Source organism: Eimeria acervulina, genomic scaffold (genome assembly GCF_000499425.1).
Source record: "Eimeria acervulina Houghton genomic scaffold, Eah_scaff225, whole genome shotgun sequence".
NCBI lineage: Eukaryota > Apicomplexa > Conoidasida > Eucoccidiorida > Eimeriidae > Eimeria > Eimeria acervulina.
In genome coordinates, this window is record NW_013550009.1 from 1 (window position 1) to 25,589 (window position 25,589).

At 55.5% G+C, this 25,589-nt stretch overlaps 4 protein-coding genes across 4 annotated transcripts in view; 2 read left to right on the forward strand and 2 right to left on the reverse strand.

Annotated features, from left to right (window-relative positions):
• EAH_00026740 (hypothetical protein) lies at nucleotides 1–670 on the reverse strand (the record flags this gene model as incomplete). Its single annotated transcript, XM_013396492.1, has 1 exon — nucleotides 1–670. A coding segment is annotated over one exon (670 nt), but the record flags the coding sequence as incomplete, so codon positions are not given.
• Nucleotides 671–7,931: 7,261 nt separating this feature from the next.
• Nucleotides 7,932–21,740, forward strand: EAH_00026750 (hypothetical protein, conserved; the record flags this gene model as incomplete). The annotated part of the gene is made up of 11 exons (XM_013396493.1): nucleotides 7,932–8,343; nucleotides 8,550–9,380; nucleotides 9,512–9,737; nucleotides 9,853–10,174; nucleotides 10,371–10,846; nucleotides 10,976–11,180; nucleotides 11,356–11,599; nucleotides 11,708–14,679; nucleotides 14,925–15,593; nucleotides 16,084–19,052; nucleotides 19,295–21,740. The coding sequence occupies 11 exons, from the start codon at nucleotides 7,932–7,934 to the stop codon at nucleotides 21,738–21,740; spliced, it is 11,772 nt and encodes a 3,923-aa protein (XP_013251947.1).
• Nucleotides 21,741–22,599: 859 nt separating this feature from the next.
• EAH_00026760 (nuclear cap-binding protein, putative) lies at nucleotides 22,600–23,854 on the reverse strand (the record flags this gene model as incomplete). Its single annotated transcript, XM_013396494.1, has 3 exons — nucleotides 22,600–22,985; nucleotides 23,263–23,476; nucleotides 23,699–23,854. 3 exons carry the CDS (start codon nucleotides 23,852–23,854, stop codon nucleotides 22,600–22,602), a joined length of 756 nt encoding a protein of 251 aa, XP_013251948.1.
• Nucleotides 23,855–24,595: 741 nt separating this feature from the next.
• EAH_00026770 (strictosidine synthase domain-containing protein, putative) overlaps nucleotides 24,596–25,589 on the forward strand; it is a gene marked incomplete at both ends in the record, with an annotated part of 4,474 nt that continues 3,480 nt past the window's right edge. The window contains one exon of the mRNA XM_013396495.1: nucleotides 24,596–24,802. Coding sequence (XP_013251949.1) covers nucleotides 24,596–24,802 — 207 coding nt within the window. The remainder of the gene's footprint in view (nucleotides 24,803–25,589) is intronic.

Below are 25,589 nucleotides of genomic sequence, written 5' to 3' on the forward strand. Positions count from 1 at the left end.
CGTCAGGTGTCGGAGGTGGTGACGGGAGTGGTTGATCTGGAGGCTCCGACGGGTACTCTTCATCAGGAGGCGGGGGCGGGGAGGGTTGGTCTGGAGGCTCCGACGGGTACTCTTCATCAGGAGGCGGGGGCGGGGGCGGGAGTGGTTGATCTGGAGGCTCCGACGGGTACTCTTCATCGGGAGGCGGTGACGGGGGCGGCTCCTCCGTAGACTGCAGCGGGTGCTCTTGCTGCTCAGGCGGTGGCGGAGGCGGTTGAGCAGGAGGCTGTGACGGTTGCTGCTCCTGGGGCTTCTCCTCGCCTTGTCCCTGGGCAGGAGACTGTGGGCTCTGGCTGGGATCTGGAGTGCCCTCAGGAAAAGAGGCTCCCGGATATGCGAGCTTCTGTTTTGGGGCGGTGGTCGAAACTCCCCTCAGCTTTCCCCAGCCACCTACGATCGCGAGCAAAATCCCAAAAATCGCTGCACCAAGCAAGGCACCCCATCGTTTTTTGGAGGATTTCGAGCGTTTCTTCGAGGAGTTCTTTCGCGACGAGCCCTTAGATTTTTTCTTTGAATTTTCAGGGCTTGGAAGGGTTAAACTGAGGGGACTAGCGGGAAACGGCCCCTCTGTGGCTGGAGAGCCAACTTCAGGGCCTGCACCCGACTCCTGCGCCTGCACCTCGGCCTCCATTTCAGACACAATAAGGAGGGAGGTGACAAAGGACACGCCCCACGGCCTTCGTAGACGTGGCCTGGCAGGCCTTCCCTCACCCGGAGAGGAGATGAGGGCGGAAAGAGCACGATCTCGCCCCCAAGTCAGCTGAAAGAACAAGCACGCATCATAGATAAAGAAACATCGAAATTGTTCAATGCAGCATTACAAACGGGAAGGTACAAGTAACATCAGAACTGACTGCCCTGAGGCTTGACCTTAACCGAACGCAGTGGGCAGGGACGTGAGCGAAGGGGGACTTGCGAGAGACACCACAGCGATTAGGCTGAAAATCCCACTTCCAGATGAGTTCTCAACCAATAACCCACAATTTAATATGCGATAGGACACCTTTCCTCGCGTCTCCACCGTCTAGTTTTCTGGCTGGATCTTTTTCTCGTCCAGACCCCAAATGCCGCTCGGCACTGCACCGCTCCACGCGAGAGATGCGGGGAGCGAGTCTCCTGTTTACTCATGATGGCACACCCCTACGCTTAACCCAAATATATTCAGCTGAAATCGACAATTATTTCACGGAAACGTTCCTGCGTGCCTCAACAAGGATGCATCTGTGGATCATCCTCTGCGTGGAGTTCCCGACAGTAGATCTTCCTGCCCGCAGGCTGGCTAAGAGTCCGAGTGAGAGCTCAACGATTGTCTACATTCTTACTGCATGCAGAAGTTGTTAGGTTTTACAGCTTTCCGCCGAAAAATTGGTGGCTGGTTACCTTTCAATTGTCAGTATTCACTGATCATGCCACGGCTACCAACGGTGGTGCAAAAATGTAGTACAGAATAAGAGTGGATACTGACACTTGAGTAAATAAAATGGGGGTTTCTAAAAAATTCATATCGTTTTGGGGCTTGGCACTGCCTGCATGTTGGGGTGCCTTGCAGCATTAGCTGCAGCTTCGTTCCAGCTCGTGAAAAGTCGGTTACTCTGCGCGCCTGCAGCAAGCCCTTAAGTGAGCTTTCCCAGGATGCCTGAGAACAGGCGTGAAGGTCACCTAGGTTCTATGGAACGCTCATCCTCAGTGTTTGACCGTTTCGCAGCTCGCGGCTGACCTCAGCAAACTTTGAGGCACTTCTCTACACTTGTTATCACTGCATTGTTCATTGATGCAGGTGAAGGAAACTGATCCTACCCCAGATCATGGGGTTCTGGTGCATAGCAGCGGTTAATGATGCATACGCTTTCCCAAAAAATACAATCGAAAACATCCAGATGTTCTGTAAAGCCTTTTTCCACCGTGTAATGCAAATAGATTAGGGTCCACCCTCCGCTGAGGAGGAGCGAAATATCTAAGCGTCTCTCGCTTCGGAACATGAATATTATCTGCATCCCATTCAGCGGAAAATGCCATTACAGCAAAAAGCAATTCATGAATAGTGCCACCGCCTTTGCTTTTCATATATTACGGGTGCCAGGATGAGGGGGCAACAGGAATTTTTTGCTTCTCTTGAGCTGTACTTTCAGCTTAAAATTGCACTTGAAGAGCGAGGGTTGCTATTAGCATTTCCGTTATTGGAAGGTAAAGCACGACAATGGTGACTATGTCTAAGCAAGGAGACCGCCTTGTTGGAACACCTGCGGATTATCGAAGCTCTGAGACATTCGCTGCTATATTGATTCATTCTCAGACCTGCAAGCAAACAGGTGTTGACAAGAGTGAGAAAACCTCAAACAAGCGAAGCTATCGATAGAGCGCTAGACCGAGAAGTAGTAGTGCCTGGTGAACCAAAATCCAACGGTGGAACTGGAACTTCTATCTACAGTGGTTTATAGCAGCACTGTCCCCTGAGAAGAGGAAATTGGTAGGCGTCTCTGCTGTGGAGTGGCGACTACAGGGTAAAACCGTGGAGATGGCCGACACGATGAAGTGCTTACACTTCGAAGAGCGAAAAGATGCGACTTCTCCCGCTCCACGTGATAATTAAGGAAGCAGCTTTGGCGGTGGCCAAAATATCTAGCCCGTGGATATTGGGGCTGTGAACGCGAGCCAGCCAAAAAAAGGAAAGAGACGATAACAGAAGGCCGGCGGCGGATTCCCGAACCTACAAGAACCAGAGGAAATACCCAGCTAAGCACATGTACTTCTTTCATAACAAACAGGGACGCTTAATGCGAAATTTCCGATGCATGAGAAGAGCAAAGGAATTGACTGGGCACCATTTCACGCAGCGCTGCCAGGCTAACAAACAAGGCGATCAGGGAGAGATCCTGGCGACGGCGTTACCTATGGCTTATGCCCACAGAGTTAACAGCCGCACCTTCACTTCCTCCTCGAATCAATTCTGTGCTTATCCAGCTTCTTGTTAATGCTCAGCTAGGGCTACTTGACATAGGCTGCGAAGTGGGTGTGGCATCTGAATCCATCGCAAAGAGATGCAACCTACATGATCTTTTGCTGCATTTCAGTGGGCACATTCACAGGCCCAAATGGAATACAAGTGCTCTACTTCGCGAGTGCTGATTTGCAACGCTGGCATGCCTGTCCTCGGAGTGCGCCAGGAACTTAAAGAAAGCCTCAGCGAATTCTTGTACGATGAAAATAGTCCTGAATCCTACAAGCGCTGAAGTAGTTCGCCAACTGTTGAAGGTTTTGAAGTCGACGACAGGCGTCGCCTTTGGTCCTTTCCCCTTCCCGCTGCCGGGCTGTATCCAAACGCGCTAGCTGACGTCTGAAATTTGCCTGTTCACAGCAGTTTGTCGGCTTGCCGCTTGACTCCCTCTTCAATAAGTGACCGCGTTCTTTACCTTGGTACAAAGCTTGGGGCTGTTCGGTGAATGTGTTCGATGCGGCCGCCCAGCGGGTGGCCATCCCGCTGGAAGCTGCTTGTTATACAGCACATCAGACTAGTCTGCCTTGAACTGAGCCTACTGTGCCATTCCTTTGAAGTTGTTTGGATGAAGACCCTAAAGTCGCATGCGATCGTCACGATGGAGTTTATGGATTTCTCCGTTTGCTCCTGCAGCGCCTCTGCACTGCGTAGGCACATCCCAGCTCCTTTTCTTTAGGAAACTGAGTCCATTCCCTAACGGAGAGGGTGCAAGTGGTGTTGGGGGCGCTAGAAGGAGCATTCGTTTGTAATTTTCAGGCAGATATATCCCAACGGTTTCTCCTGAAGGCAGCATGCGAGCCGTCCACTCAGTCATCCACGAGATGCATAGGATTATCTCGTGTGGCACTGGTTCAACATAATAGCTTCGAGCCATTGTAGTATGACGAATTTATGAATTGATCTTGCACTCCGCTAGACTAGTTTACCGATCGCTCTTGCTGGCTTGCCTCCGGAGAAACGGGTTACAGACAGTGCGCCAACAAGTAGACAGGTAAGCTGTATATCCTCGTAATACCGTAGCATATCAGAGCCAAATTGTAGACTGGGCCTCGCAGCCCTAGCAACTCCTGACCGGTAGTGGATAAGCGCGGAATTAACTTGAGCCGAAACTGCACGTGCTGCTGTCACCTCTTCAGCTGCACCAGTGCTCCGCGTGTTGAATGGAAACCAGCTTGTTTCCCTGGTCCTTTGTTGGTCCCACTGGGTGCACTGCTCAAAGAATTGCTTCTCCAATTACGCATACATTCTTCATTCGCCTCCAGTCTCGAGTAATGCGACCTTGTTTTTTGCAAAAGAAACGGATATGCCGCCCGGATTTCTGTGGTCCGGATCCGCTCACTGCTGTCTGCTCTCTTTTCCTATGCGTTGCGGGACGGAACTGGCATTCACAGCTCCAGTGTCCACGGTATCTATATATGAGTTGCTGCCAGTCTTGTTCTGGGGTGCCTTGTTCCCCTGGACTGCCCTGGTAGCAACTATCGAATGAAGTACAACCCCACTGTACAAGCTCATGTCCATCGTTGGACTTCTATTCGCCAAGGAAGATAATTCTTAATGCATTGCTGTACCGGTAGGTCCCCTTGTAGAAGTTTTTGTTACTCTATTGTAGCCTGTTCCCCCGCAAAAGTCGGAATGAAACTACAGCGCAGCTCAGCCCGTAAGGCTTCCATACACAGAAAATGCTTAAAAATGAGGTACACTGCACGTAATAATCCTCTATCGTGGTGCCTCCCCTTTAAATGTAAAGGATTCCAATAACGTCTGTGGTTACGAATAAAGTAGAACTCCAGAAAAACACGGAGTTCTTCCAGCCCCAGGCTTCACGGTGCCCGCCACAGGTGGACTGTCAGAATAAGCAGAGTCGTTCTTCATACATTGTTATTGCCGCAAAGCACCTTCGGCACGATGCTCTGCGGATATTGCCATTGTCGCAATGAGGCGCCCACCAGTGGGCCGCCTCCCCGCCGGAGGGCAGATCCTCGTCAATATCCAAAATTTGAGAGGGCAAGAAGGGCAAAAGTTTAACAGAATTTTTGGAGCGAATATATGCACAAGCCCCCCGCTTTTTTTTTGTCAAGCGCTTTCAGAACTACTCAATCCTATACCCCAGACAAGCTGCCCAGCTGCGGGGTGCGACCCAGTACTCGCTCGTGCCCCTAGAGCATTCGATGCTACCAAAAGGTACTAGGGGACTCAATATCAAGCGATGACCGGTGTGAGCAACAATCAGGTCTAGATGCTTCCTGAGCATAGCTGCGAGAGAGGCTAGGGATGATGCGGCGAGGAAGCGGCCTCTAAGGAAGTGCTGCGCACCCCTGTCTGCAGCTGTTGCTGCACTGCAACCGTACACACGAGCATAAGAAAAACCTGTTTCGATGTGTCCACAAACATTGAAGACAAGTGCAAAACAGATGATTGGCCCTCGCAAGCCAGCCTTCGAGCAGGTAGAAATGCACACACCGACTTAGGAGAAAGCACTCTATATCATTCACCGTGGTTACGCTGACTGGAAGTACCACCACTCTCACACAAGAGTGCACTCATAAGTGGAAACATGTTCGCCTTGGTTTGGCTAGGCAAACGTTGGTTGGAATGCTCATTGGTGAATCTGCGAATGCTAGCCTGTAGGGCTGAAGGGCATTCATATCATTTTAAACTAGGCAAGAAGCGCTGGACAACGTAAATGATGAAAGCCCTGAATTACACGATGGGTTTGGCACCAAGTGGAGCCTCCTGCCCCTCTATTTTTCTTTTTATTACGTTTTCGCTGGTGATCTCTTTGCCTCTTTCCCGTCGTTCTGTCCGAGATGAAGCGTCAGCTTCCCCTTTTAGGGTTTAGCTTCCGTATTGTTGATAATCCGAAAGGGGTATGCAGGAGCGACTAGCTAACTTCCAATTTGCCCAGCACTGAAGTCCCAACACTAGAAGATACCAAAAGGCAGGTCCGGAATAAATGGAATAGGCATGGCTACCGGGCAGTCTTTTGGGGCTATGTGCCACTAGTGCATACAGTGTCGTATTGGTGGCCTTCCGTTTACACTTAACTGTAGCTTGCTGTTTTAGTTTCCATCGCTTTAATATCCAATGCATAATATGCAGATTGGAGACCTGCCCATATCTACAGGATGATGTTCGTGCATGTGCGTTACCTCGCATTCTCCGAGTTGTCATACAGCTAGCGAGACTGCCACCACGCGACGCCCGCCTCCTCCCAGCACGATGAACTCAAGCGTTGCTACTCCGAAAGTGTGAAGGCAAGATGCTTCTTTTCTGAGCGTGAGACCGTTTCGAATTACTTCAGAAAGATAGGTAACCTCCTCTACCCTAATCGCAAGGCCACCCCAACGGGCTCAAGCTATCCGTGAACTTCAACCCAAAAACTCGTACTAGCCAAATGATAATCTTGAGCAAAAACAAAGGAAACGTGACCCACAATAGAAGCTGTTGTAAATGGTAAGCTGCCCGACAGTACCAACTGGCTGTTGAGACGATCCAGGCCTCGCCCGGCCAACCTGCCTGGACCTTTCCCTAGCTGTGCCTTCCGAGAGCATTCATATAAACATATCTAGAAGGCTTTGAATATATTTTCACTGTGCACGCACCAGCACTCCACCGCGTAACGGCCTCTGCTCGCCCACCTGTCTACGCCCTATCCCCACAAGGTCGCAGGCGTCAACCTTAGATCACCTCTACTGTAGCAACCCTGGCCACTTCCGCTGATTCGCTTCACCGAAGCACTGGTGGCATTCTCTGCTGTGACTCTGCTGTTCCACTGGCTTCCACACGTGTCTCTTCGCATCCAACATATAAACCAGCTGCACCACGAAGCAGCGGCGGCAAATTGCATCGTTCTGGAGAGGCCCTACCTCGATGCGTCAGAGGCAAGTTCAGGGCCAGCATAATAACACGTGAATTACCTAAAGAAATTCAGCGCAGCCCCGCAGAGGCACCCGAAGTAGCAGCCGCACAAACCCCCCATGCGAAGGTGGCCCTCCTGCTCGTGGGGAGGGAGCAGGTAGCTGCATGTAGAAGGCGCTGCTGCGATTAATATTTCTTTAAATTATCTGTGCTTCGTTTATTCCGGTAACACATATATGCGACACAGAACAGAGGGGCGGAGAGAAGTTTGGGGCTGGGGGGCCTCTTGTGTTGCGGCTTAGAGGGGGGAACGGGCTACAGAGTGCCACAGCTGCTGCCCGGGCGACTGTACACTCGAAAATGCAGGGGCGTTGTCCTCCCCATTCTCCTTCGTTTTTATACGGCAGGCTTTAGCAGCTGCCCCTCTCCTCAGCGCCTCAAGGAGCCAACGCCTTGTGCAGTGCAGCAGCTGCAGCAGCTCCTGCTGCTGCCGCAGTGCACAGCAGCAGCAGCAGTGGCAGCTGCAGCTGCGCTGCTGCAGCAGACGCAGAGGAGGGCCCCCCTGCAGCAAGAGACCCCACCATAATCCAAGGAAACGTCTTTCTTCCACTCTGCCTCCCTGCACGTCTGGCGGTAGCACCCGCTGCAGCAGCGGCAGCGACGGGAGCAGCAGTAGGAAGAGGCAGCAACAGTTGAGCTGTCTGGGTACGGGTGTTCTCTGAGGCCTTCGTGAAAGTGGATACACCGGATTGCGATAAGCAGGGCTCTTTAAGGGCGTACGCACGGGCATAGGGGCCCCCTCCTTTACCCTTGGGGCCCCTGTGAGGGACAACAGACTAGCCCACGGCTTTAGGGGCCCCCAGTTGGCTGCTGAGGCTCTCGAGCGGACATATATCTGGGCCCACCCTGGCAACACGTGTGCTGATTTCTGCAGGAACGGTCACAGGCCCATACGCAGCAGCAGCAGCGGCAGCAGCAGCACGATACCAGCAGCTGCAGGATCACCAGCAGGGCAGACGGCGTTGTCTCTTTTGCTCTAATGGTCGAGGAGGCCCCCGAGGGGGCCCCCCTGGGGTCCCCTGGCCCACCACCCACTCAATCCAATGCGGTGGCGCACCTGTCTGCTGCCCGGGCCCTCGTGAGAGAGGGGCAGTTGCTGCTGAAGGAGACAGGGCCCGTACCGACGGGGGGCCCCTCGGGGGCTTCGCTGTCTCCGCATCAATTGCAGAACTTGTTGCACGTGTATCAGCTCTGCGAGCAGGCGCTGAAGCATCTTGATGCATGCGGCTTGCCTTTGGGGCCCCTTAGGGGCCCCCACCAGAACGACGGAGACCTGACAGCAGCTGCAAAACGAAGGCTGCAGCAGGAGCTGCCGGAGGGGATGGAGAAGGCTGGGAAGGCCCAGGGGTTCTTTGCTCTTGTAACCATGGCGGAGGCACTGAGAGCAATGGGTGAGATGCTGCGGATGCTTGTGCTTTTGCGGCCCCTCTGATGATGGTTTTGCTGATGAGCTGCTGCTGTCGCTCCTGCTGCGGCTTTCCTTGTTCCCTGTTGCAGCACAGCAGGAACTGCAGAGCAGCAGCAACCGCAGCATTACAGGGGCGGCGCAGTACCCGGACCTTGTTGATTGCTGCTGTTTTTCTGTATGGGCTTACAGGCAACTACGAAGACAGTCTATTGTGCTATACGGAGAGCTTGCAGTGGACAGAAGGCCTTTGTGGGGCAGCTGAGCAGATGCGCGCCCTCTTAGCGGCTGCTGCACTCATGTCAAACGTCGGCAGACACACGGCGCTGGCAGCAGAAGCTGCAGAAGCAGCGGAAGCGGCCAAAGCTGCTGCTGCGGCTGCTGCTGCTGCTACTGCGCCGCCCAACCGCAAGGGAGGCGGTGCGGCAGCGGCAGCAGCAGCGGTTGCTGCTGCTGCGGGAGCGGACACAGGCGCGACTGCTGGGTGCGTTGCAGCACGAACCGTCGGTGGCAGCAGCAGCAACAGCAGCAACAGCAGCAGGAGCTGGAGGCCCCTCAGGAGCCTCATGTCGTCTCATCACAGGGGCCTGGGCCTGGCAGAGATAAGAGGCCTAAGGTACTGTAGGTTTGCGCTGGAGAGCGTTTTGCTGCTCTCTCCTGGGCACCCGGAAGCAGCAGCAAGGCTGGTGAAAGTGCTGCTGCTGCAGGGCGACTTCCCTGCGGCTGCCAAGGCGCTGCAGCACGTGCTGCAGCAGCAGCTCAACTCCTTTGTACATACACCCCGGAAAATACTCTGGCTTAGAGGACTGCTCCAGGGAGATGCTGCTGCTGCTTCGGCTGCTGCCAGTTTCCTGGCCAATGCCCATAGTCTCGCCAACAAGGCCAGCAGCAGCAACAGCAACAGCAGCAGCAGTGTTGATGCAGAAGCTGAAGCGGAAGCTTACGACAAAGATTTGGCCGCGCAGTTTCTTAAGCAGCAGCAACAGCGACTGAAACTGCAGCTGGCAGCGCTGAAAGCTGAGGGTAAGCGCCACATGCTGCTGCTGCCGCTGTGTTGCTGTTGCTGTAGGTGCTGCTGCTGTTGCTGCTGCTGCCGATGCTCCATGCAACACATCTCATGTTCCCCTGTGTGGTGTGGGGCGTGCGCGTTGCAGATGCTGCTGTTGTTGAGGCCCTAAGGGGAGGCGCCAAAGCGTCCTTTAGGCCCCTTCTGTTGCCGCTGCCCCTCAAAGCTGCCAGCGCAGCAGCAGCAGGCTCTAGTGCTGCTGCTGCTGCTGCTAGTGCTGCCGGACCAGCCGCAGAGTGTGCTTCTCAGGTTGCACTTGTGTTGGATGCGTTGCGACACGCATTTCTTCAGGATAGCTCGAGCGAAAGCGTCAAGTAGGTTGCTGCGTTTGCTGCTGCTGCTGCTGCTTTTGTTGCTGTTGCAGGTGCAGCGGGCAGGGCCGCTTCTGGTGATTGTGCTTCATTGTTGCTGTTGTGGTTCGTGCCGCAGCCTTGCTCATGCTGCGAACGCGCCGGCTGTCTTGGTGGCGCGGGAAGGCTCCCTGTCGTTCTCTGCTTCAGCCTCAGCAGCAACAACAGCAGCAGCAGCAGCGGCAGCGGCGCCCACACCCGCAGAGACAACAGCAGCAGTCTCACCAACGGCAACACCAGCTGCTACGCATGCTCCAGCGTCTGCTGCTGCGCTGTATCGCAGTAGCAGCACGAGCTGGCTGTGGGGAGGTCCTTGCCTGCAGCAGCAACAGCAGCAGCAGCAGCAGCGTAGCAGGGGAAGGCTGCGGAACGAGAAGCCTCGCCGTCTCAAGTTCCTCCAGGTGGAATAGGGCGTTCCTCCAGAGCAGTCTGCTGGTGCTGTGCTTTGCTTTGTTCAGTTGCATTTGCTTCTGCGTCTGCTGTCTTTGCCGATGCTGCATTTCGTGCTGCTGCTGCTTTGGCGCATGCGGCTCTGCTGCGCCGCTGCACTTCACGGTGTTTCTGCATTTAACGTTGTGGTTGGTGCTGCTGCTGCAGGAGAGCGATGCTTGGCAGTCTAAGACGCCTTTTTCTCTATGGAAGGCCTGGGGTGCGTTGCTGCGGATGCCAGCAGCACACAGAGAGGCTGCGCTGAGCAGCCCCGCCTTCGAGCACAACGCAGCAATTGATGTCCTATGGGGAGACTTTTCGGTGTTTTCGCATTTACTAGGGGGGGTGGGTGGTGAGGGTGGTGGTGGAGGTGGTGGCGGTGCTGCTGCTGCTGCTGCTGGTGCTGCTGCCGCGCTGCCAGCAGCAGCGGCGCCTGGGGCGGCTGCTGCGACTGCCGCGAGTGCTGCTGCCGCTGTTTTGCCGCCCCCATCTAGAACCAGCAGCAGCAGAACGAACGCAGGCGGTGCAGCAAAGGCAGCAGCAGCGCAGCTGCAACCACCTTCCAGTGTGGCGCTGCCAGTAGTGCCACCCCCGTCACTTCAGTGGACCCTGTGGCAGCTGCAAACTACGATTGATTCCATCTTGTAGGCTTTGCTGCTGCTGCTGCTGTTGTTGCTGTTGCTGTTGCTGCTCTGCTTCCTGCTGCCGGAGTTTGCTAGTAGCTGCTGCAACGCTGAGCATTGCGTGTTCTGTTTGCTCCTCAGGGTCTGCAGGGATTCCGCAGCGGACAAGCCCGGAGAAGCAGCAGAAGCAGCCAGCAATAGCAGCAACAGTGAGCCGCAGCCGCAGCAACAGGATCAGCGGCAGGACAGAGAGGCGGGGGAGACCTTGCTGCTGCAGCAGCTGGCTGCCACTTTCGGTGTCTCTTCGGCTCATCCACGCAGCGCAGAGATGTCTCTCCTAGAAGCTTCTCTCAAGGTAAGAAAGACGGAGACAAGTTTTGCTGCTTCTGTCTGCATGCCCCCCTTTCATCTCTAGGCTAGAGTTGGTTTGGTTGTCTCTTTTTGCATTTCTCCGTCAATGTTGACAGTGCGCTTCAAAGTCCGGCTGTCTCTTGCTGCTATTGCTGCTGCTGCTGTTGCTGTTGCTGCAGATGGTGGAAGCCTTGTTGTCTCCTGAGGGCCTGGCTTGTGGGTGGCCGGAGGCGCTTTGGGGCCAGCGAGTGTCTCTGCGGCTGCGAGACCTGCTGCAGCTGCTGCTGGGGGTGGGCACAGCGCTGGCAGTAGAGCTTCCACCAGCAGCAACTAAGAAGGAGAGCAACAAGGAGGGAGTAGCAAGCCTCACGGCCTCGCTGCCGCCGACGGAGGTGTGGGGCAGAGTCTGTCTCGCTGCAACGAGTGAGCTGTTGCTGTAGCTGCGCCTTTTTTCTCGTTTCTACTGTGACATCTGCACTTCCAGTCCTCATGCTACTGACAGTGCTGCTGCTGCTGCGGTGTTGCGTTCAGCGGCAGCAGGACAAACCGCTAAGCATGCAAGAGCCCTGCAGCAATTCCTTACCGGGGGTACGGCGGAGCGCGCGGCGCTCGCTGTCATGCATGCAGCAGCAGTGGCGCTGGATGCACACCCGAAGTGGCGGCAGCAGCAGCAGCAGCAAGAGCAGCAGCACCTGCCGGCTTCAGAGGCGCAGCATCTTCTCGACGTCGCAGGGGATCTTTTGTACGCAGTCGCTACTGCGCTGCAGTGCAGCGGCAGCGGGGGCAGTGCAGCAGCTAGCGGAGCAGAAGCAGCAGCACCAGCAACAGGGAAGAGAATGCGCAGCAGGCTGCAACGCGCCATGGCCTGGCTAATGCTGCTGCAGCGGCACTCGGCAGCAGCAAGAGGCGAGCTCCCAGCAGCAGCTGCTGCTGCTCCAGCAGCTGCCGCAGAGGATGCAGCAGCACACGTGGACAGGGGGGAGGGATCTGCTGCCGCCTTGAGCGCGCTCTTCTTGCTTCTTGACGACATCAGTCCCCAGCAGGAGCAGCAGCAGGAGCAGCATCAGGAGCAGCAGCAGCAGGGAGTACAAGATCTGCTGCCGTCTTTGGATTACCTCCGGTCTCAGGCTGTTGCTGCAGTGCTGGCTGAGGGCCTCGAGGTGCACGAGCTGCTGCAGTCCGATCCGCGTGCAGCAGCTCTTTTCTCATGTTCACTCTCCGCAGGGAAGCAGCAGCAACAGCAGCACCAGCAGCAGCTGCAGGGTAAGCAGCAGGATAAGCAGCAGGAGCAGCAGAAGGAAAAGAAGTGGGGGCCGGATTGCGTGCCGCTTGAAGCGGTGTCGTCTGGGGCTCTGCGGGCGGAGGTGGAGGCTTCTTTGCTTGCTGCGGTTGCCGCTGCACAGCAGCAGCTAGATGCTGTCTCGGCGCGGGTGCATGCGGAGATTCACGAGCGGACGGTAGCAGCAGCAGCTGCTGCAGGGGCGGATGAGGAGCAGCAGTTGCAGCAGCAGCAGCAGCAGCAGTGCCCTCAGACGAGCATCTTGAGTGCGGAGACGCAGGAAGAGGTGCTTTGTCTGATTCAGGCTTTCGTTCCCTTCTTCTCTCGGGTGTCTAGACAGCTCTCGCTCTTAACTGCCTCCCAGCTGGACTTGAGCGCAGGCCATGTACCGCCAGCTATAGAGATTCACCCTGATGTGCATGCATTCCTCTTAGCTCTGGTGTCTCTCTATGGAGACATCTTTGCTGTTCTGGCTCTTCGTGCTGCGCGCTCCCTTGACGACTGCGTCTTTCCTTTTGCTGCTGTCACTGCAGCAGCAGCAGCAGCAGAAACAGCAGCAAAGACTTTGCGAGGCTGTCCCTTCCCGTCTGCTGAACTCAAGGAAGAGTTCGTCGTGGGAGTTGTTGCCTCTCTCCCTGTTCTGCTGTCTTCTCTTCAAGCCTTCAGAATATTTCTTAACGACACCCCAGAAGCACCTATTGCTGCAGCGGCACCCGTAGCCTCGGCCGCAGCAACAGCAGTGGCAACAGCAGCAGCAGCAGCAGGGGCATCGGGACTACCTTCAGAACTCCCTGACATGCAGGGACAGCAGGTTCCGCAGCAACAGCAGCATCGTGCTGCTGCGGCTGCTGCAGTATCGACTGCGGAGCTCTTAGGGGAGAGCGGGAAGCTTCCCTCGCTTGCTGCAGGAGTTTGCATGTGGGGTGTTGCTGTGGGGTCGCCATATGCTCGTTTAGTTGCGCCTCTGTCTCCGCAGCAAATAGCAGAGGACCTGAAGCTGAAGCCGGAGAGCAGCAGCAGCTCAGGTGCTGCTGGGGCGCCTGTCCTTGCCACGGCTCTAGGCGCCCCCATCCCCGTTTCAACAATATTTGCTGCTGGAGTTCCGGTGTCTGGCTGCTTCCTGCACCCCGCTGCAGTACGACTTGCTGCAGGCATCTCTGCTTTTATTTTGGTGGAGCTGGTTGCTGTGGCCTCTGTTTGCTGCTGCTGCTTCCTCACGGGAGAGACGAAGCGCTTCAGCACTCTGCCGATAGCAGGGCTGCCGGGCGGTGCAGCTGCGGGGGCCCTGAACAGCGGTTCTTCGGGGGGTGCAGCAGCAGCAGCAGCAGCAGCAGCAGCAGCGGTCACAGCAGCAGTCACCGCCCGCAAAGGCAGTCTTTGGAAGGACGTAACGAGCAGCAGTCAAATTATTCGTTTGGGTCTCTCTGCTCTGCTGCAGCTAGCAGGGGCCCCCCTAGAGTGTGCAGGTACAGCGGAGCAGCCTCAGGCCCCTGACGGGGGCCCCGCAGGAGAGGCGATTAGGGTTCGGTGGCAGCTGCATCCGCTAACGTTTTTAGGCCCTACAAACAACCAGGTCGTGGCTACGGTTGCCGATGCTGCTGCAGGGGTTGGCCCTGCTGGTGCTGCGGGTGCGCAGCTGCAGCAGCAGCACCACCAGGGCACGCTCGGGGCAGCAGGCGCTGCAGGCTCAGCAGCAACAGCAGCAGCAACAGCAGCAGCACCAGCAACAACAGCAGCAGCGGGAGCTTGCGGGGCTGCTGCGACGAATGGAGGGGGGGGCAGCAGCATCTTTGAATCAGCAGATGAACGAGCAGCACTGGATGCCAGTGAGTACGCCCTTAGGCTCTCGCATTTGCTGTGGGGAGCTGTCGAAGTAGAGGTGGCAGTGAGGGAGCTGCAAGACATCGGTGCGCAGCAGCAGGCGGCGGGGGGCTCCGGAACTGGTGCGAATGCTGCGGCTGAGAAGGCGAAGGCTGCCGCTGCAGCAGCAGCAGCTGCTGCTGCTGCTGCTACGACGCCGGTTGTGGCCACAACGAGCAGCGGCACCGGCAGCAGCAGCAGCAGCAAGAGCAAGCGGAGTCAGTCGCACTACCCGAAGCCACCAGTATCGCAGCCACTGCCGCTGCAGGGCCTCCCCGGCTGGCTCAGCAGCTGCTACTGGAGTGAAGCGGAGCTGCCTTGGGATAGAACGGACACCGAGAGGGAGGCGGAGGCCGAGGTGGCGGTGAGTGGATATGCATGCATGCACACGCGCACAAACGGAGGCACAGAAGCGTATAGATACATTTCGGGTGTATGGACGGCAGAGGAGCAGCACCGCTGTTCCTCTGCAGCTGCGATCTGCGCAGCACAGGGGCAGCTGCTGCACCCACTGCAGCTGCTGCTGCAGTGGGCGCTCACACGTGGTGCTGGTGTTGCTGCAGTGTGTCATCTTGCGGTTGGTGCTGCTGCTGTGCTGCGCTGCTGCAGCGAGGAGCGAAGCAAGTGGCAGGGGTGGAGCTCTTTCTGCCTCCGGGCATCGCAACGTCCTGCTTGCCGCTGTCTTGTTTGCTTGTTGCTTTGCGGTGTCTGCGCACCCCTGCTATTCGGCGATACGAGCGGGAGCTGCGGCCACTGGCTGCTGCTGCTGCTGCTGCTGCTGCGGACATGGAGGCGCAGCAGCAGCTGCTGCAAGTGAGCAAGGAGACCTTAGCTGCTGTCCCTTGCTGCAGAAACGTCTTCACCCTGGTACCGCTCGCCGCAAGGCTGATGCTGCTGTCGCGTGCTGGTACAGCAGCGCCGGCCCTCGCCCCAGGGTACCTGCCTGCTGCTCCGTTGGCAGCTCTTGATGCTGCAGCAGCGGCTGCAGCTGCAGCACGCGGTATCCCTTTGTTGTGGGGCCCTCCAGGGAGCCACGCAGCAGCAGCCGCAGCAGCAGCAGCTGCTGCTGAGGCAAATGGATGGAGATGGGAGGCCTCAGAAGTATATGATGTGACGGGGGATATCTCCTACAAGCTGGCCTGCTGCTTCATGCTGCTGTACGGACAGCCGCTGCTGCCGCGGCAGCCCCCCCCTCTAGACAAACTCACCATACAGACGACGAAAGAGAAACTCAAGAACACCTTCATTGAAGTCTCGCTCCTAACCACTATGCTTGGGGTGTACATACATCGCAGCGTGCAAAGATGCACCGGATGGAGTCTGCATGAAAACGTAGGGCAAACATTCCCAATAACAGGGCTTCTGTAGCAGCAACAGCAGCAGCAACCTCAACAGCAATAAGAGCAGCAGCAGCACCAGCAGGGCCCTCAGCGCGTTTGCCCTAAGCCCTATACCCTAAACAGCTGCAGTTTTGTCTGCCGTTTCGTCTCTCTTTTGTCTTGAGAGGTCGTTTGTGCGCTGCTGCTGCTGCTGCTGCTGCTGCTGGGTCGTGAGAGCTCCTCCGTGTTCTGTGGTGTATAATCTGCTGTAGCTGTCGCGTCTGTGTTTGTTTTTCTTTGTTTGCTCGTTTTGATTCTCACCTCCTATATTCTGCGTGAATTGTTTCTGTATTTAATACATACATATATATTATACATTACATATATATTATATCTATTGTATGGTTTTCTGTGGTTGTGTTTGCATGCGTTTGGTGTTGCTGCTGCAGGAGTTTTTGCTGAATTCCCTCTTAGTCCCGTCGCGTGAGACGCGGGAGTTTGCGCGCTTTGCAGTGACAGCCGCAGATTTGTTTTGCTTTAATAGCGCTAAACCCCCTGAAGGCAGCAGACCGTCTTGTGTACCTCCTTTCCTCACGAACTACAGCAGCAGCAGCAACAGCAGCAGGAGCAGCAAGGGTGGTTGCATCTGCTGCAGCGGCACCGGGGACAGTTTGTGGGAATGTGTGGGGGAGCCGCTGGCTGTGCCTTCTTACTTGCGGCGTTTTCTTATTGATTCAAATGGCGTAGGCTCGGTATCTCCTTTTATCCTCGCCACCAACCCCAACAGGCCCTGCTGCCTTCCTACTCTGTTGTCAGTCTGCAGCTACGCACGAGCTCAAGAGCTTCCGTTGATGTCCCCCACACCTAAACCCCACTTCCCCTTCTTCCTTCAGTTCATCCACAGACAGCAGCAGCAGCAACAGCAGCAGCAGAAGAGGCATGATATGGCTTCTGACAGCATTGCCCTCACGCGTCTCTCGCTGCTGCAGCAGCACAACGACCAGATGCAGCAGCTCCTGCAGCAGCAGGCTGCTCTCCTTCTGCTTCTGCTGCCAGCGCCCGCGCTGCAGCTGCTGCGGCGCCAGTCACTTTCAGCTGTGGGGGGACAGCTTCCTCCGCTTCCCCTGCTAGAAGCAGCCTTTCAGGTGCGTCCTGGTGCTGCACCTTTTGCTGCTGTAATGGGGGCCTCGAGTGCTGTTGCTGCTGCCGCTGTCGAGCTGCTAACGTCTCGCCCTACCCATCTGATGCCAGCGTCGCTGCGGCAGTATCCGCTGCACCTGCTGCTGCAGCTGCTGCAGTCGCAGAGGGCAGCTGCTGCGGAAGTTGAGGCCCTTGAGCGCATTGGCCTTGCAGCAAGAGCAGCAGCAGGAGGGCCCCCCAACAATCCGTTGCTGTGGGAGGCTCTTCGAGCGGTGCTGCTGGAGCTGACGGTGCTGCTGTCGGATCGCTTCGCCTCTACAGGGGGCTGGCAGCAACAGCAGCAGCAGCAGCAGCAGCAGGGAGAGCTGCAGCAGCAGCATTTGGAGTGGGTGGTTGCAGAGGGGGACAAAGTGCCGTCTGCCTTCGTTCTGCTGCTGCTCTTCTCTCAAGCTCACCTCGTTGCCAACGTTGCAGCTGAGCTGTGGCGCTGCTTCTTGCAGCTGAATCGCAGCAAGACCAAAGGAGGAACAGCAGCAACAGCAGCAACAGCGGCAGGAACGGCGGAGGGAAAGGCGAGTGAAGTGCTGCTTGATACAGTTAAGGCCTTCAGCCCCAAACACCTCTCGGGCGCAGAGGCAGAGTGGTCTTACCTTGCAGCAAAGACAGACGCTCTCTTGCTGCTGCTGCTACAGTTTTCGCACTTCAAGTCGCTCCCAGCAGCAGATGCAGCAGAAGCAGATGCAGAAGAAGGTGCTGAAGACGTCGCTGCAATGGCGGAGGACGCGGCTGCGAGCAGCAGCAGCAGCGGCGGGACACTTGCTGCAGCGGACGCTGCGCTGCACCATGCACAGTGGTGGAGGAGAGTAGGAGATTGCCGGCGCCTGTCTTCTTTGTTTTGTTTGTCGTCTCTCTCTGGAAAGGGGGAGGAGTTGAGCGAGAGGCAGCAGCACATAAAGCAGCAGCGCGGGTTGTCTGTACACTTGTCTTCGCGGCAGCTGTTATCTCTGGCGGCCAGCAGCGCCAGCAGCAGCAGCACGAAGAAAGACATCCTGCTGCTATACGGCTTTGCTGCAGAAGCGAGTCGTCTCTTGTCTTTTATGTTCAATGGCGAGGTGCCGCAGTCTGTCAGTGGGGCCCCCTCAGATTGGGTGGGGGCCCTGCAGCAGGAAGAGGAGTTGGGGTGTACAGACAGCTTGAGGGACGCCTTGGCTCTGTCGGCGTCTTTCAGTCGAGCGAGGGAATGGGCAGAACCTCCTGCTTTCTTCTTCTTTTTGCTGCTGATCCGAGCCAAGTGCTTCCGCCGGATCGCTGCAGTAGCTGCTGCTCCTGCTGCTGCATCTGATGCGCGCAGCAACGATGCAGCAGCCACCGCCGCAGCGGCGGTTGCTGCAGTTTCTGATGCAGCTGAAGCGTCCTATCCCCAACCCGTGCCGGACATTGCTGCCTTTACTGCAGCAGCAGCAGCAGCAACGAGCGTTGGTGCTGCTGCAGCAGACAGCAGCAGCCACGCGCCCAACGGCGACACCAAAGGGGAGGCATCCCAGCGAACTCCAACAGGCGAGGGAACAGCAGCAACAGCAGCAGCCGCAGCGGCAGGATCGGCAAAAGCTGCTGCAGTTTCTACCGTGAGTAGCCTGCATGCACTTGCTCTTTGTGATGCTGCAGACGCGCTACTCCTTTCCTGTATTCAATCATTTGGGGCTGACAGCATTTTAGCTGCAGAGGGGAGGAGCCCTCAGCTGGGTCCTTCTTCTCCCCGCAACAGCAACCACGCGCAGCGCAACTCGGACGGCGGCAGCAGCAGCAGCAGCAGCAACAGCAGCAGCGGCAGCCAGAGGAGTGGTGCAGCAGCAGAAGGCCGCCGGTTTGTCTCGTCTCAGGTGTCTCTACAGCTCTATTTAGAGCACGCTGGAGACATCGAGAGTCTGGTAGAAGCAGATGGAGACATAATGCCAATAGTGCTGCCTCTCTATCGCTTGCATGCAATGAGGGTGCGGCTGCTGCTGCAGTCGGGGGGCAGGCTGTGGCGGCTTGCTGCTCTGTTCCCGTGGAAGTATACCCGACCGCAGCAGCAGCAGCAGCACGAGACGCTGGCGGCTTTAGATGCAGCCTTGTACATGTGGAGGACAGGCAAAGTCGAGGCGCTGCTGCAGCAGCAGCAACAACAGCAACAGCAGCAGCAGCCTGTGCTCCCAGGGGACCATTTGTTGCCTCTACAGAGCGCAGCAGATGTAATGAGGGACGCTGTAGATTGTCTGCAGTATCTCGCTGCCAAGAGGTAAGAGTGCGAGGGTTGCGCATGCATGCTTCGTGCTGTTTAGTGTACGTACACCACACTCCCGCGTCCTGTAGAGGCGCATGCAAATCCCTTTGCGTTTCCTTTCTTCTGCTGGTGTCTCTGGGTGTACTTGTTTCTTTGTTCGTTTGTTTTGGGGCTTTTAACTGCGGGCATTTGCATGCAGGGGGGGTTGCGATGCCTTGTTTATCGTTGTTTGTTTGTTTCTGCTGCTGTGCATGCAGGCAGCTGAGCTCGTGGGCGTCTACCCCTCGGTATCTTCTGGCACGGTTGGCTCTGGCTGGGGGCGAGTTTGGGGCTGCATGCAAACAAATAAAACATTTGTTTTCTAGGGGGTCTATTCGCCTTGCTGCTCCTGACTCGTGGATTAGCAACCACTACCAGGCCTTTAGGGCGCGGAGACGCGGGTTCGATTACCGGCGAGTGAAGATTTGCTATTTATTACAAGATACAATCAGAGGCCTCGCGCAAGGAGCACTGGCTGCTGCAGAGGAGGGCAAGCAGCAGCAGCTGCTGCAGCAACAGCAGCAACAACAGCAGCAGCAGAAGAAACCAGAACAGCAACAAGGCGTGGTGCTGCCAGAGGGATGGGTATTTGGTGGTGTAGAACGGATAGAGAGATTGGATGAGTTGCATGCAGCGATGAAGATATTGGTGGAGACATTGGACGTGCAGCTGAAACTGCTGCGTCGGTTGCAGCAGCGACTGCAGCAGCAGCAGCTGCAGCAGCAGCAGCAGGCGCAGCAGCAGCAGCAAGAGGCGGTGGACGAGGAGGTGCGGCTAACGAGCATGCCGTTGCAGGTGAAGATCATTGAGGTGCTTATGACAGCTGCTGCTGAGGCATTCGGCGCCTTAACTGAAGCTACCCCAGAAGTGCTGGATATGAATGAAATGCGCCAAGCAATAAGCATTATGTTTCCTCAGAACGAGTTGCCTCCTGCAGAGCTGCAGTGTACGTACACCCCGGAGACAGCCGCGTTGGATAAGCGTCTGTTGGTGTTCTTGCGAGATATTGTTTCTTGCACGCGTTCTTGTCTATTAGATTTGTCTGAAGGGACTGAGGGTGAGCTGCAGCATTGGCCTTGTGGATCTTTTCAAGCCCTAGAGGCTATCTTTCTTCAGTTAGATGCAGTGTTTGTTGCTGCATGCAAGAAGTTGCTGTACTGCAACCCTGCTGCTTCGCAGAATGCTGTCAGCATGCGCCTTAGTCTGGGGCAGCAGGTACGCTGCAGCAGCCAGATGCGTGAGATTGATGATGGCAGAGAAGCACAAGCAGCACTTCAAAGAGCAATTCGTGCAGATGGATCTCAGGGAGCATCAACAGGTCGTGGGAGGGGAAGAGGCAGGGGTGGCTACGGCGGCAGGGGAGCTGCTGCAGCAGCACGCGCCCAAGCAGCAGCAGCAGCAGCTGCTGCGGCTGCGCCTGCAGCTGCCACACTACCCACGGCGGCAGCGACAGCTCCAGCTGCTGCTGCTGCTGCTGCTGCTGCAACCACACGAGGTGCTAGCAGGCAGCAACGCAGAGCAGCACGCAGCCAAAGAATGGGAGGAGAGTACTTTGAGGGACATATTTCAGATGGCGATCAAATTCGTATCACAGAAGATACTTCGCAACAACAGCAGCAGCAGCAGCAACAGCAGCAACAACAACAGCAGCTGCAACAGCAGCAACGCAGACTGACCCAACTGCAACAACAGCAGGACATCCTCAAGCAACAGCGCTTGCCACAGCAACAGCATCTGCAGCAGCAACAAATCCAGCAACAACAGCTGCTGCAGCAGCAACTGCAACAGCAGCAACTGCAGCAGCGGCAGCTGCAGCAAGCACAGCTGCAGCAGCAGACACAGCAGCAACAGCTGCGACAGCCCCAGCTGCAGCAGCAGCTTCAGCAACAGGCACAGCAGTTGCAGCAGCAAGCGCAGCAGCAGCAGTTACGCCAGCCACAGTTGCAAGCGCAACAGCTGCAGCAGCAGGCGAAGCAACTGCAGCAGCAGCTGCAGCAGCAACAGCAGCTACGAAACGTGCCAGCCCAGCTGCAGCACCAGTTGCAGCAGCAGCAGCTGCAGCAGCAGTTCCAGCAGCAAGTTCAGCAACATCAGTTGCAGGTGCAGCAGTTGCAGCAGCCTCAGCTGCAGCAGCACCAACTGCAGCAGCAGCAGCTGCAACAACAGCAGCTACAGCAGCATCAGTTGCAGCAGCAGCTTCTTCAGCAACAGCTGCAGCGGCAGCAGCAGCTGCAGCAACAGCAGAGGATCCAAACACCTCAGTTGCATCAGCAGCTGTTGCTGCAGCAGCGACAGCAGCAGCTCCTGCTGCAGCAGCGACAGCAGCAGATCCTGCAGCAGCAGCAACTACTGCAGCTGCAGAAGTCGGGGCTAACGGGGAAAGAACCGCAGCAAGTCGGCGCTGCAGCACAGCTCCAGCAGCAGCAGTTACAGCGCCATTTGCTGCAGCAGCAGCTGCTGCAGCATCAACAGATGTTGCAGCAGCAGCAGCAGCAGCTTCTGCAACAGCAGCTGCAGCAAGGAGGTGCGGACAAGCGCAGTGCTGCCTGGGTTTCTCCTGGGGAGCAGCAGCAAAAGAAGCAGAAAGGGGATGGCGAGGGAAACATCAGCAGCAGCAGCAGCAGCGGCGCTCCAGCTGAGGCTCAGGAAGTGCAGCAGCAGTGAAATGATAGAAGCATTATTTTTGGCAGTTTATTCCATGCATTGGCTGCTGTGAGTAGTAGCTATTGCTGCTGCGGCCGCTGCTGCGAGCCGACCGCTCGCTGCAGCAAGTGCGTGCTGCAGTTAAGTGCTTGTAGCAGCTGCAGCAGCAGCAGAAGCCCGCAGTGTTCAAATTTGCTGCTAATGCTAAAACACTCTCCGTCGCCCCCCGGGCCAACTGTCGAGACACCGCAGCGTCCGCCGAAGGCGGAAGCCCCTCAGCAGCCAGTGTGATGCTTAGCTTCAGCAGCTCATGCTGCTGTAGCTGGTGCTGCTGTAGCTGGCGCTGCTGCAGCTGGTGCTGCTGCAGCTGGTGCTGCTGCAGCTGCAACCAGCCACGGAGAAGGAATTTTGTCTGAAGCGGCAGCCTCAATAGAGCGCTACGCACTCTCCCAACTCAACGCCGTTAATGCTCCTTTGAATAGAGACGTAGATATTATTGTAGCAGCAAATTTAGTTAATGTGCCGAGAAAAACAATTAGAGGTTCGGCCGCACCTGCTGCCAGAGCTGCTGCTAGTGCTGAAGCAGCTGCGCCGGAACAGAGGTTTCACTTACGTACATGAGCGTTTACTGTTAAAAACTGCACTTCCTCTTCTATATTCAAAGAGGACTTCAATACATCATTAAAGTAAAGCGACGCATATCGGACGCATAGAGGCAGCAGAACTGCTGCAGCAGCACTGCAGCAGCAGCAGCAGCTTTCGTGCAGCGGCTGCAGCGCTTCCTCCACTTCTTTGTAGCGAGTGCATACCACCTCTCTTCACTGTCTGTCCCACATCATGAGGTGTGCATACACCCCAATAAATAAATCCGCAGAAACCATCAATTGCGTCGTCCGCGGGCAAACTTCCGATTATACGCAAATGGGTTTTCGTGTGTATGATGCCGTCTGTCTTCTGGTGGTGGTGGGGGCCCCCATGGCTGTCCTTGCCCCCTTCTGCCCCCGCCTGGGGGCCCCCCCAGAGGTGCCCCAGGGGGTCCCCCCAGGGGCCCTCCAAAGGGTCCCCCAGGGGGCGCCCCCCCTGGTACCCATCTATGGCGTACGTTACGAGAGTAAGGGCCCCTTGGGTCTACTGGGGGCATCGCCGCAGCCATTAAAGAGGCTTCAAGTTCTTCTCGGGCCCTTTTTCCGTGTTCTCCTCCCTGGCCGCCACGGCCAGGGTCATAGAAATCGCGCCATTCATCTCTCCATTGGCGCCCGCTTGTGCCTGCAGCAAAACAGAGGCAAACAGCAGCATGCATGCATGCATGCATGCGTGCGTGCGGTGTATACGCCGCTCCTAAACAGTGAAACCGCGAAAATGCGAGAGGCAATCGGTGCACAGGCAGAAACAGCAGAGAAACATGCATAGGAGGAGGCATGTTACTGGCTGCTGCTGTGTTTTCTACAGGTGTTTGCTGCTGTTTGCTGCTGGGATTGCTGCTGGGTTTGCCGCTGTGCTTGCTGCAACAGTGAATTGAATAGTTTGCTGCTGCATCTCGGACCTCTTCCGTATTTTCTGTCCCCGTCAATATCTCTGCCGCTGTCGGGGTCTACTCGAATAACGCGGCCATCGCACTGTGCGCCTGAGAGGATTTGCACAGCCACTTTCGCCTCCTCAGGTGAACGAAAGACGACGAAGGCAAAGCCGCAAGGGGCCTTTGTAAGGCGGTTGAGACCCATAACAATGCGGTCTACTGAACCCGCATGACTGACAAGCTGCACAGAAAACAACAGCAACAGCGGCAGCATCAACACCAACGCTACCAGGCGAAAGAAAAGAGCATGCGAAAGGGAACAAGGAAAGGGAGCATATCTTATGTCCATGATGCAAGCGAATGAAACCTTCATCTATAAAGAGGCACAAGCTGTATGTACTGATGGAATATCCGATGCTGCAACTGCTGCTGCGGGTGTGGTGTTCATTGCTGCACAACCCACCTCGTACAGCTCCTCCTCCGTTGTGAAGTAGTTCAAATTGCCTACATAGACGGCGCGGGAAGTCCGCACGGCTTCCTTCCAGTCCTCTAAAGAAGTACAAGTCCGCCTGTCGTAGTAGGTGGGCACCTTCTCGAGGCCCTCGTACAACTCAGCCATTCTGAGTGTAGCAGGGCTAGGCCGATCTACCTAATAAATACGGCCCTGAAGCTCCCGTTACGAAGAAAATCAACAGTTATATTCCGATAAGGGAGATAAATTCATATGCTTGTGAGCAAACAGCGAATGGAACGTGGAAACCCCGGACAGAGTTGGCTTGCAGTAGCCTTTCTTGCATGCACAGGGAGGAGCAGCAGAAGAAAACCGGGAAAGCTGCAAAATGATCCATTTCCCTCATTAAATATATCTTTTTCGACATTATATCCCTCTAACAAATGCGGGAATCCCCGAAAGTGGGTCCGATCGTCTCTGACGTTTCCGCCCGCCTTCGGGTCCAGCAGGCCAGCGTGTTAGGCGTATTGCGGTCTTCATGAAGCATACGCAAAGAGAAGACAAAGTAACTTCTTAATTTCATCTCTTTTGCTGCAGAAAGCAAGCTCTAGCTCGCTCCTGTGTGACGGCAGCGTTGCCTTGTTCGTGTTTCCGCTTGGTGTGCTAATCGTACACCTCATCCGCCGCAGCGACGACGAAACCACTCTGCGTAAGCTCCGGGAAACCTCTTCTTTGTTGCCTTCGAAAAGGTTTTCTTTATAATATCTTTCCCGTATTTAGCTCTTTTTCAGCAGAACTTCCCACCTCCACCCGCAGCTGCGTATCTGAAGACGCGTGAAGCGAACAGGGAAAGACGGAAGACGAACGGCGGCCGAAAGCAGCGAAGAAAAAGAAGAAAAGAAGGAAGAAATGGGTTATATCGGGTCATCTGCGTTGGCAATAGGGGCCTTTGCGGCGGTTGTGTTCGCCATTGTAATTGCATATCACGATTTAGCGCTTGAAAGACTGAGAAAATACTGCACACCAACACCGCAGGAAGCTGAATGGGCCGCTGCCTATGTTGAAATTGCAGAAGATGATGTCGACATCCTCGACTATGGGGAAGAACAACTCGGGGTAATTCTCTCCTAAATCAGAGAGACCCTACAGTTGCACCTTTCAGTTTGTAAAACCCTCTCACTGCTGCTCAGTTCTGTTTTAGACGCTTCTGTCTCCGTATGTGTTATGTTTATGTTATGTTCTGTACATGCATAAAAAGCATGTACACAGTAATTATGCATTTGTTTTTACGTGTACACACAGACACACACACGTACACACATCCATACATACACATACATACATTCATGTTCATATTCAATATATATATATATATATATATATATTGCATGCAGATACTAAGTGTTCATACATATATATCGCATAAATAAACATATTGACTTTTTTTTAGGGTGCGGAGAGTTTTCTGGAGGAGCCTGCTGGCTATTTGTTGACGGGTTTATGGGACGGCCGCATCGTGCGTCTTCTGAACGATCATCAGCTGCAACACGTCGCCTCAACAGGTGAAGGGGTCTCTTCTCTGTTTCTTTCTTTCTCTTTCTCTCGCTCTCTTTCTTTGCTTTTCTTGGCCTCGCTCTGGCCCCCTTTCCTTCTCTGTCTTGCTTTTTCTCGCGTCTGCTGTCTGTCTTTCACTGACTCTCTCTGTGTGTGCGTTTGTTTGTTTATATACATACAAATGTATATATATGTATATGTTTTTAATTTATATTTATGTGGCTATGTGCATTCATGTGCAAATACTTTGGTTCCTTGCATGCCCCCACTGGTTTAAAGCGCCAGCGGATTTCAAGAACCACAGTAATATATATATATATATATATATATATATATATATATATATATA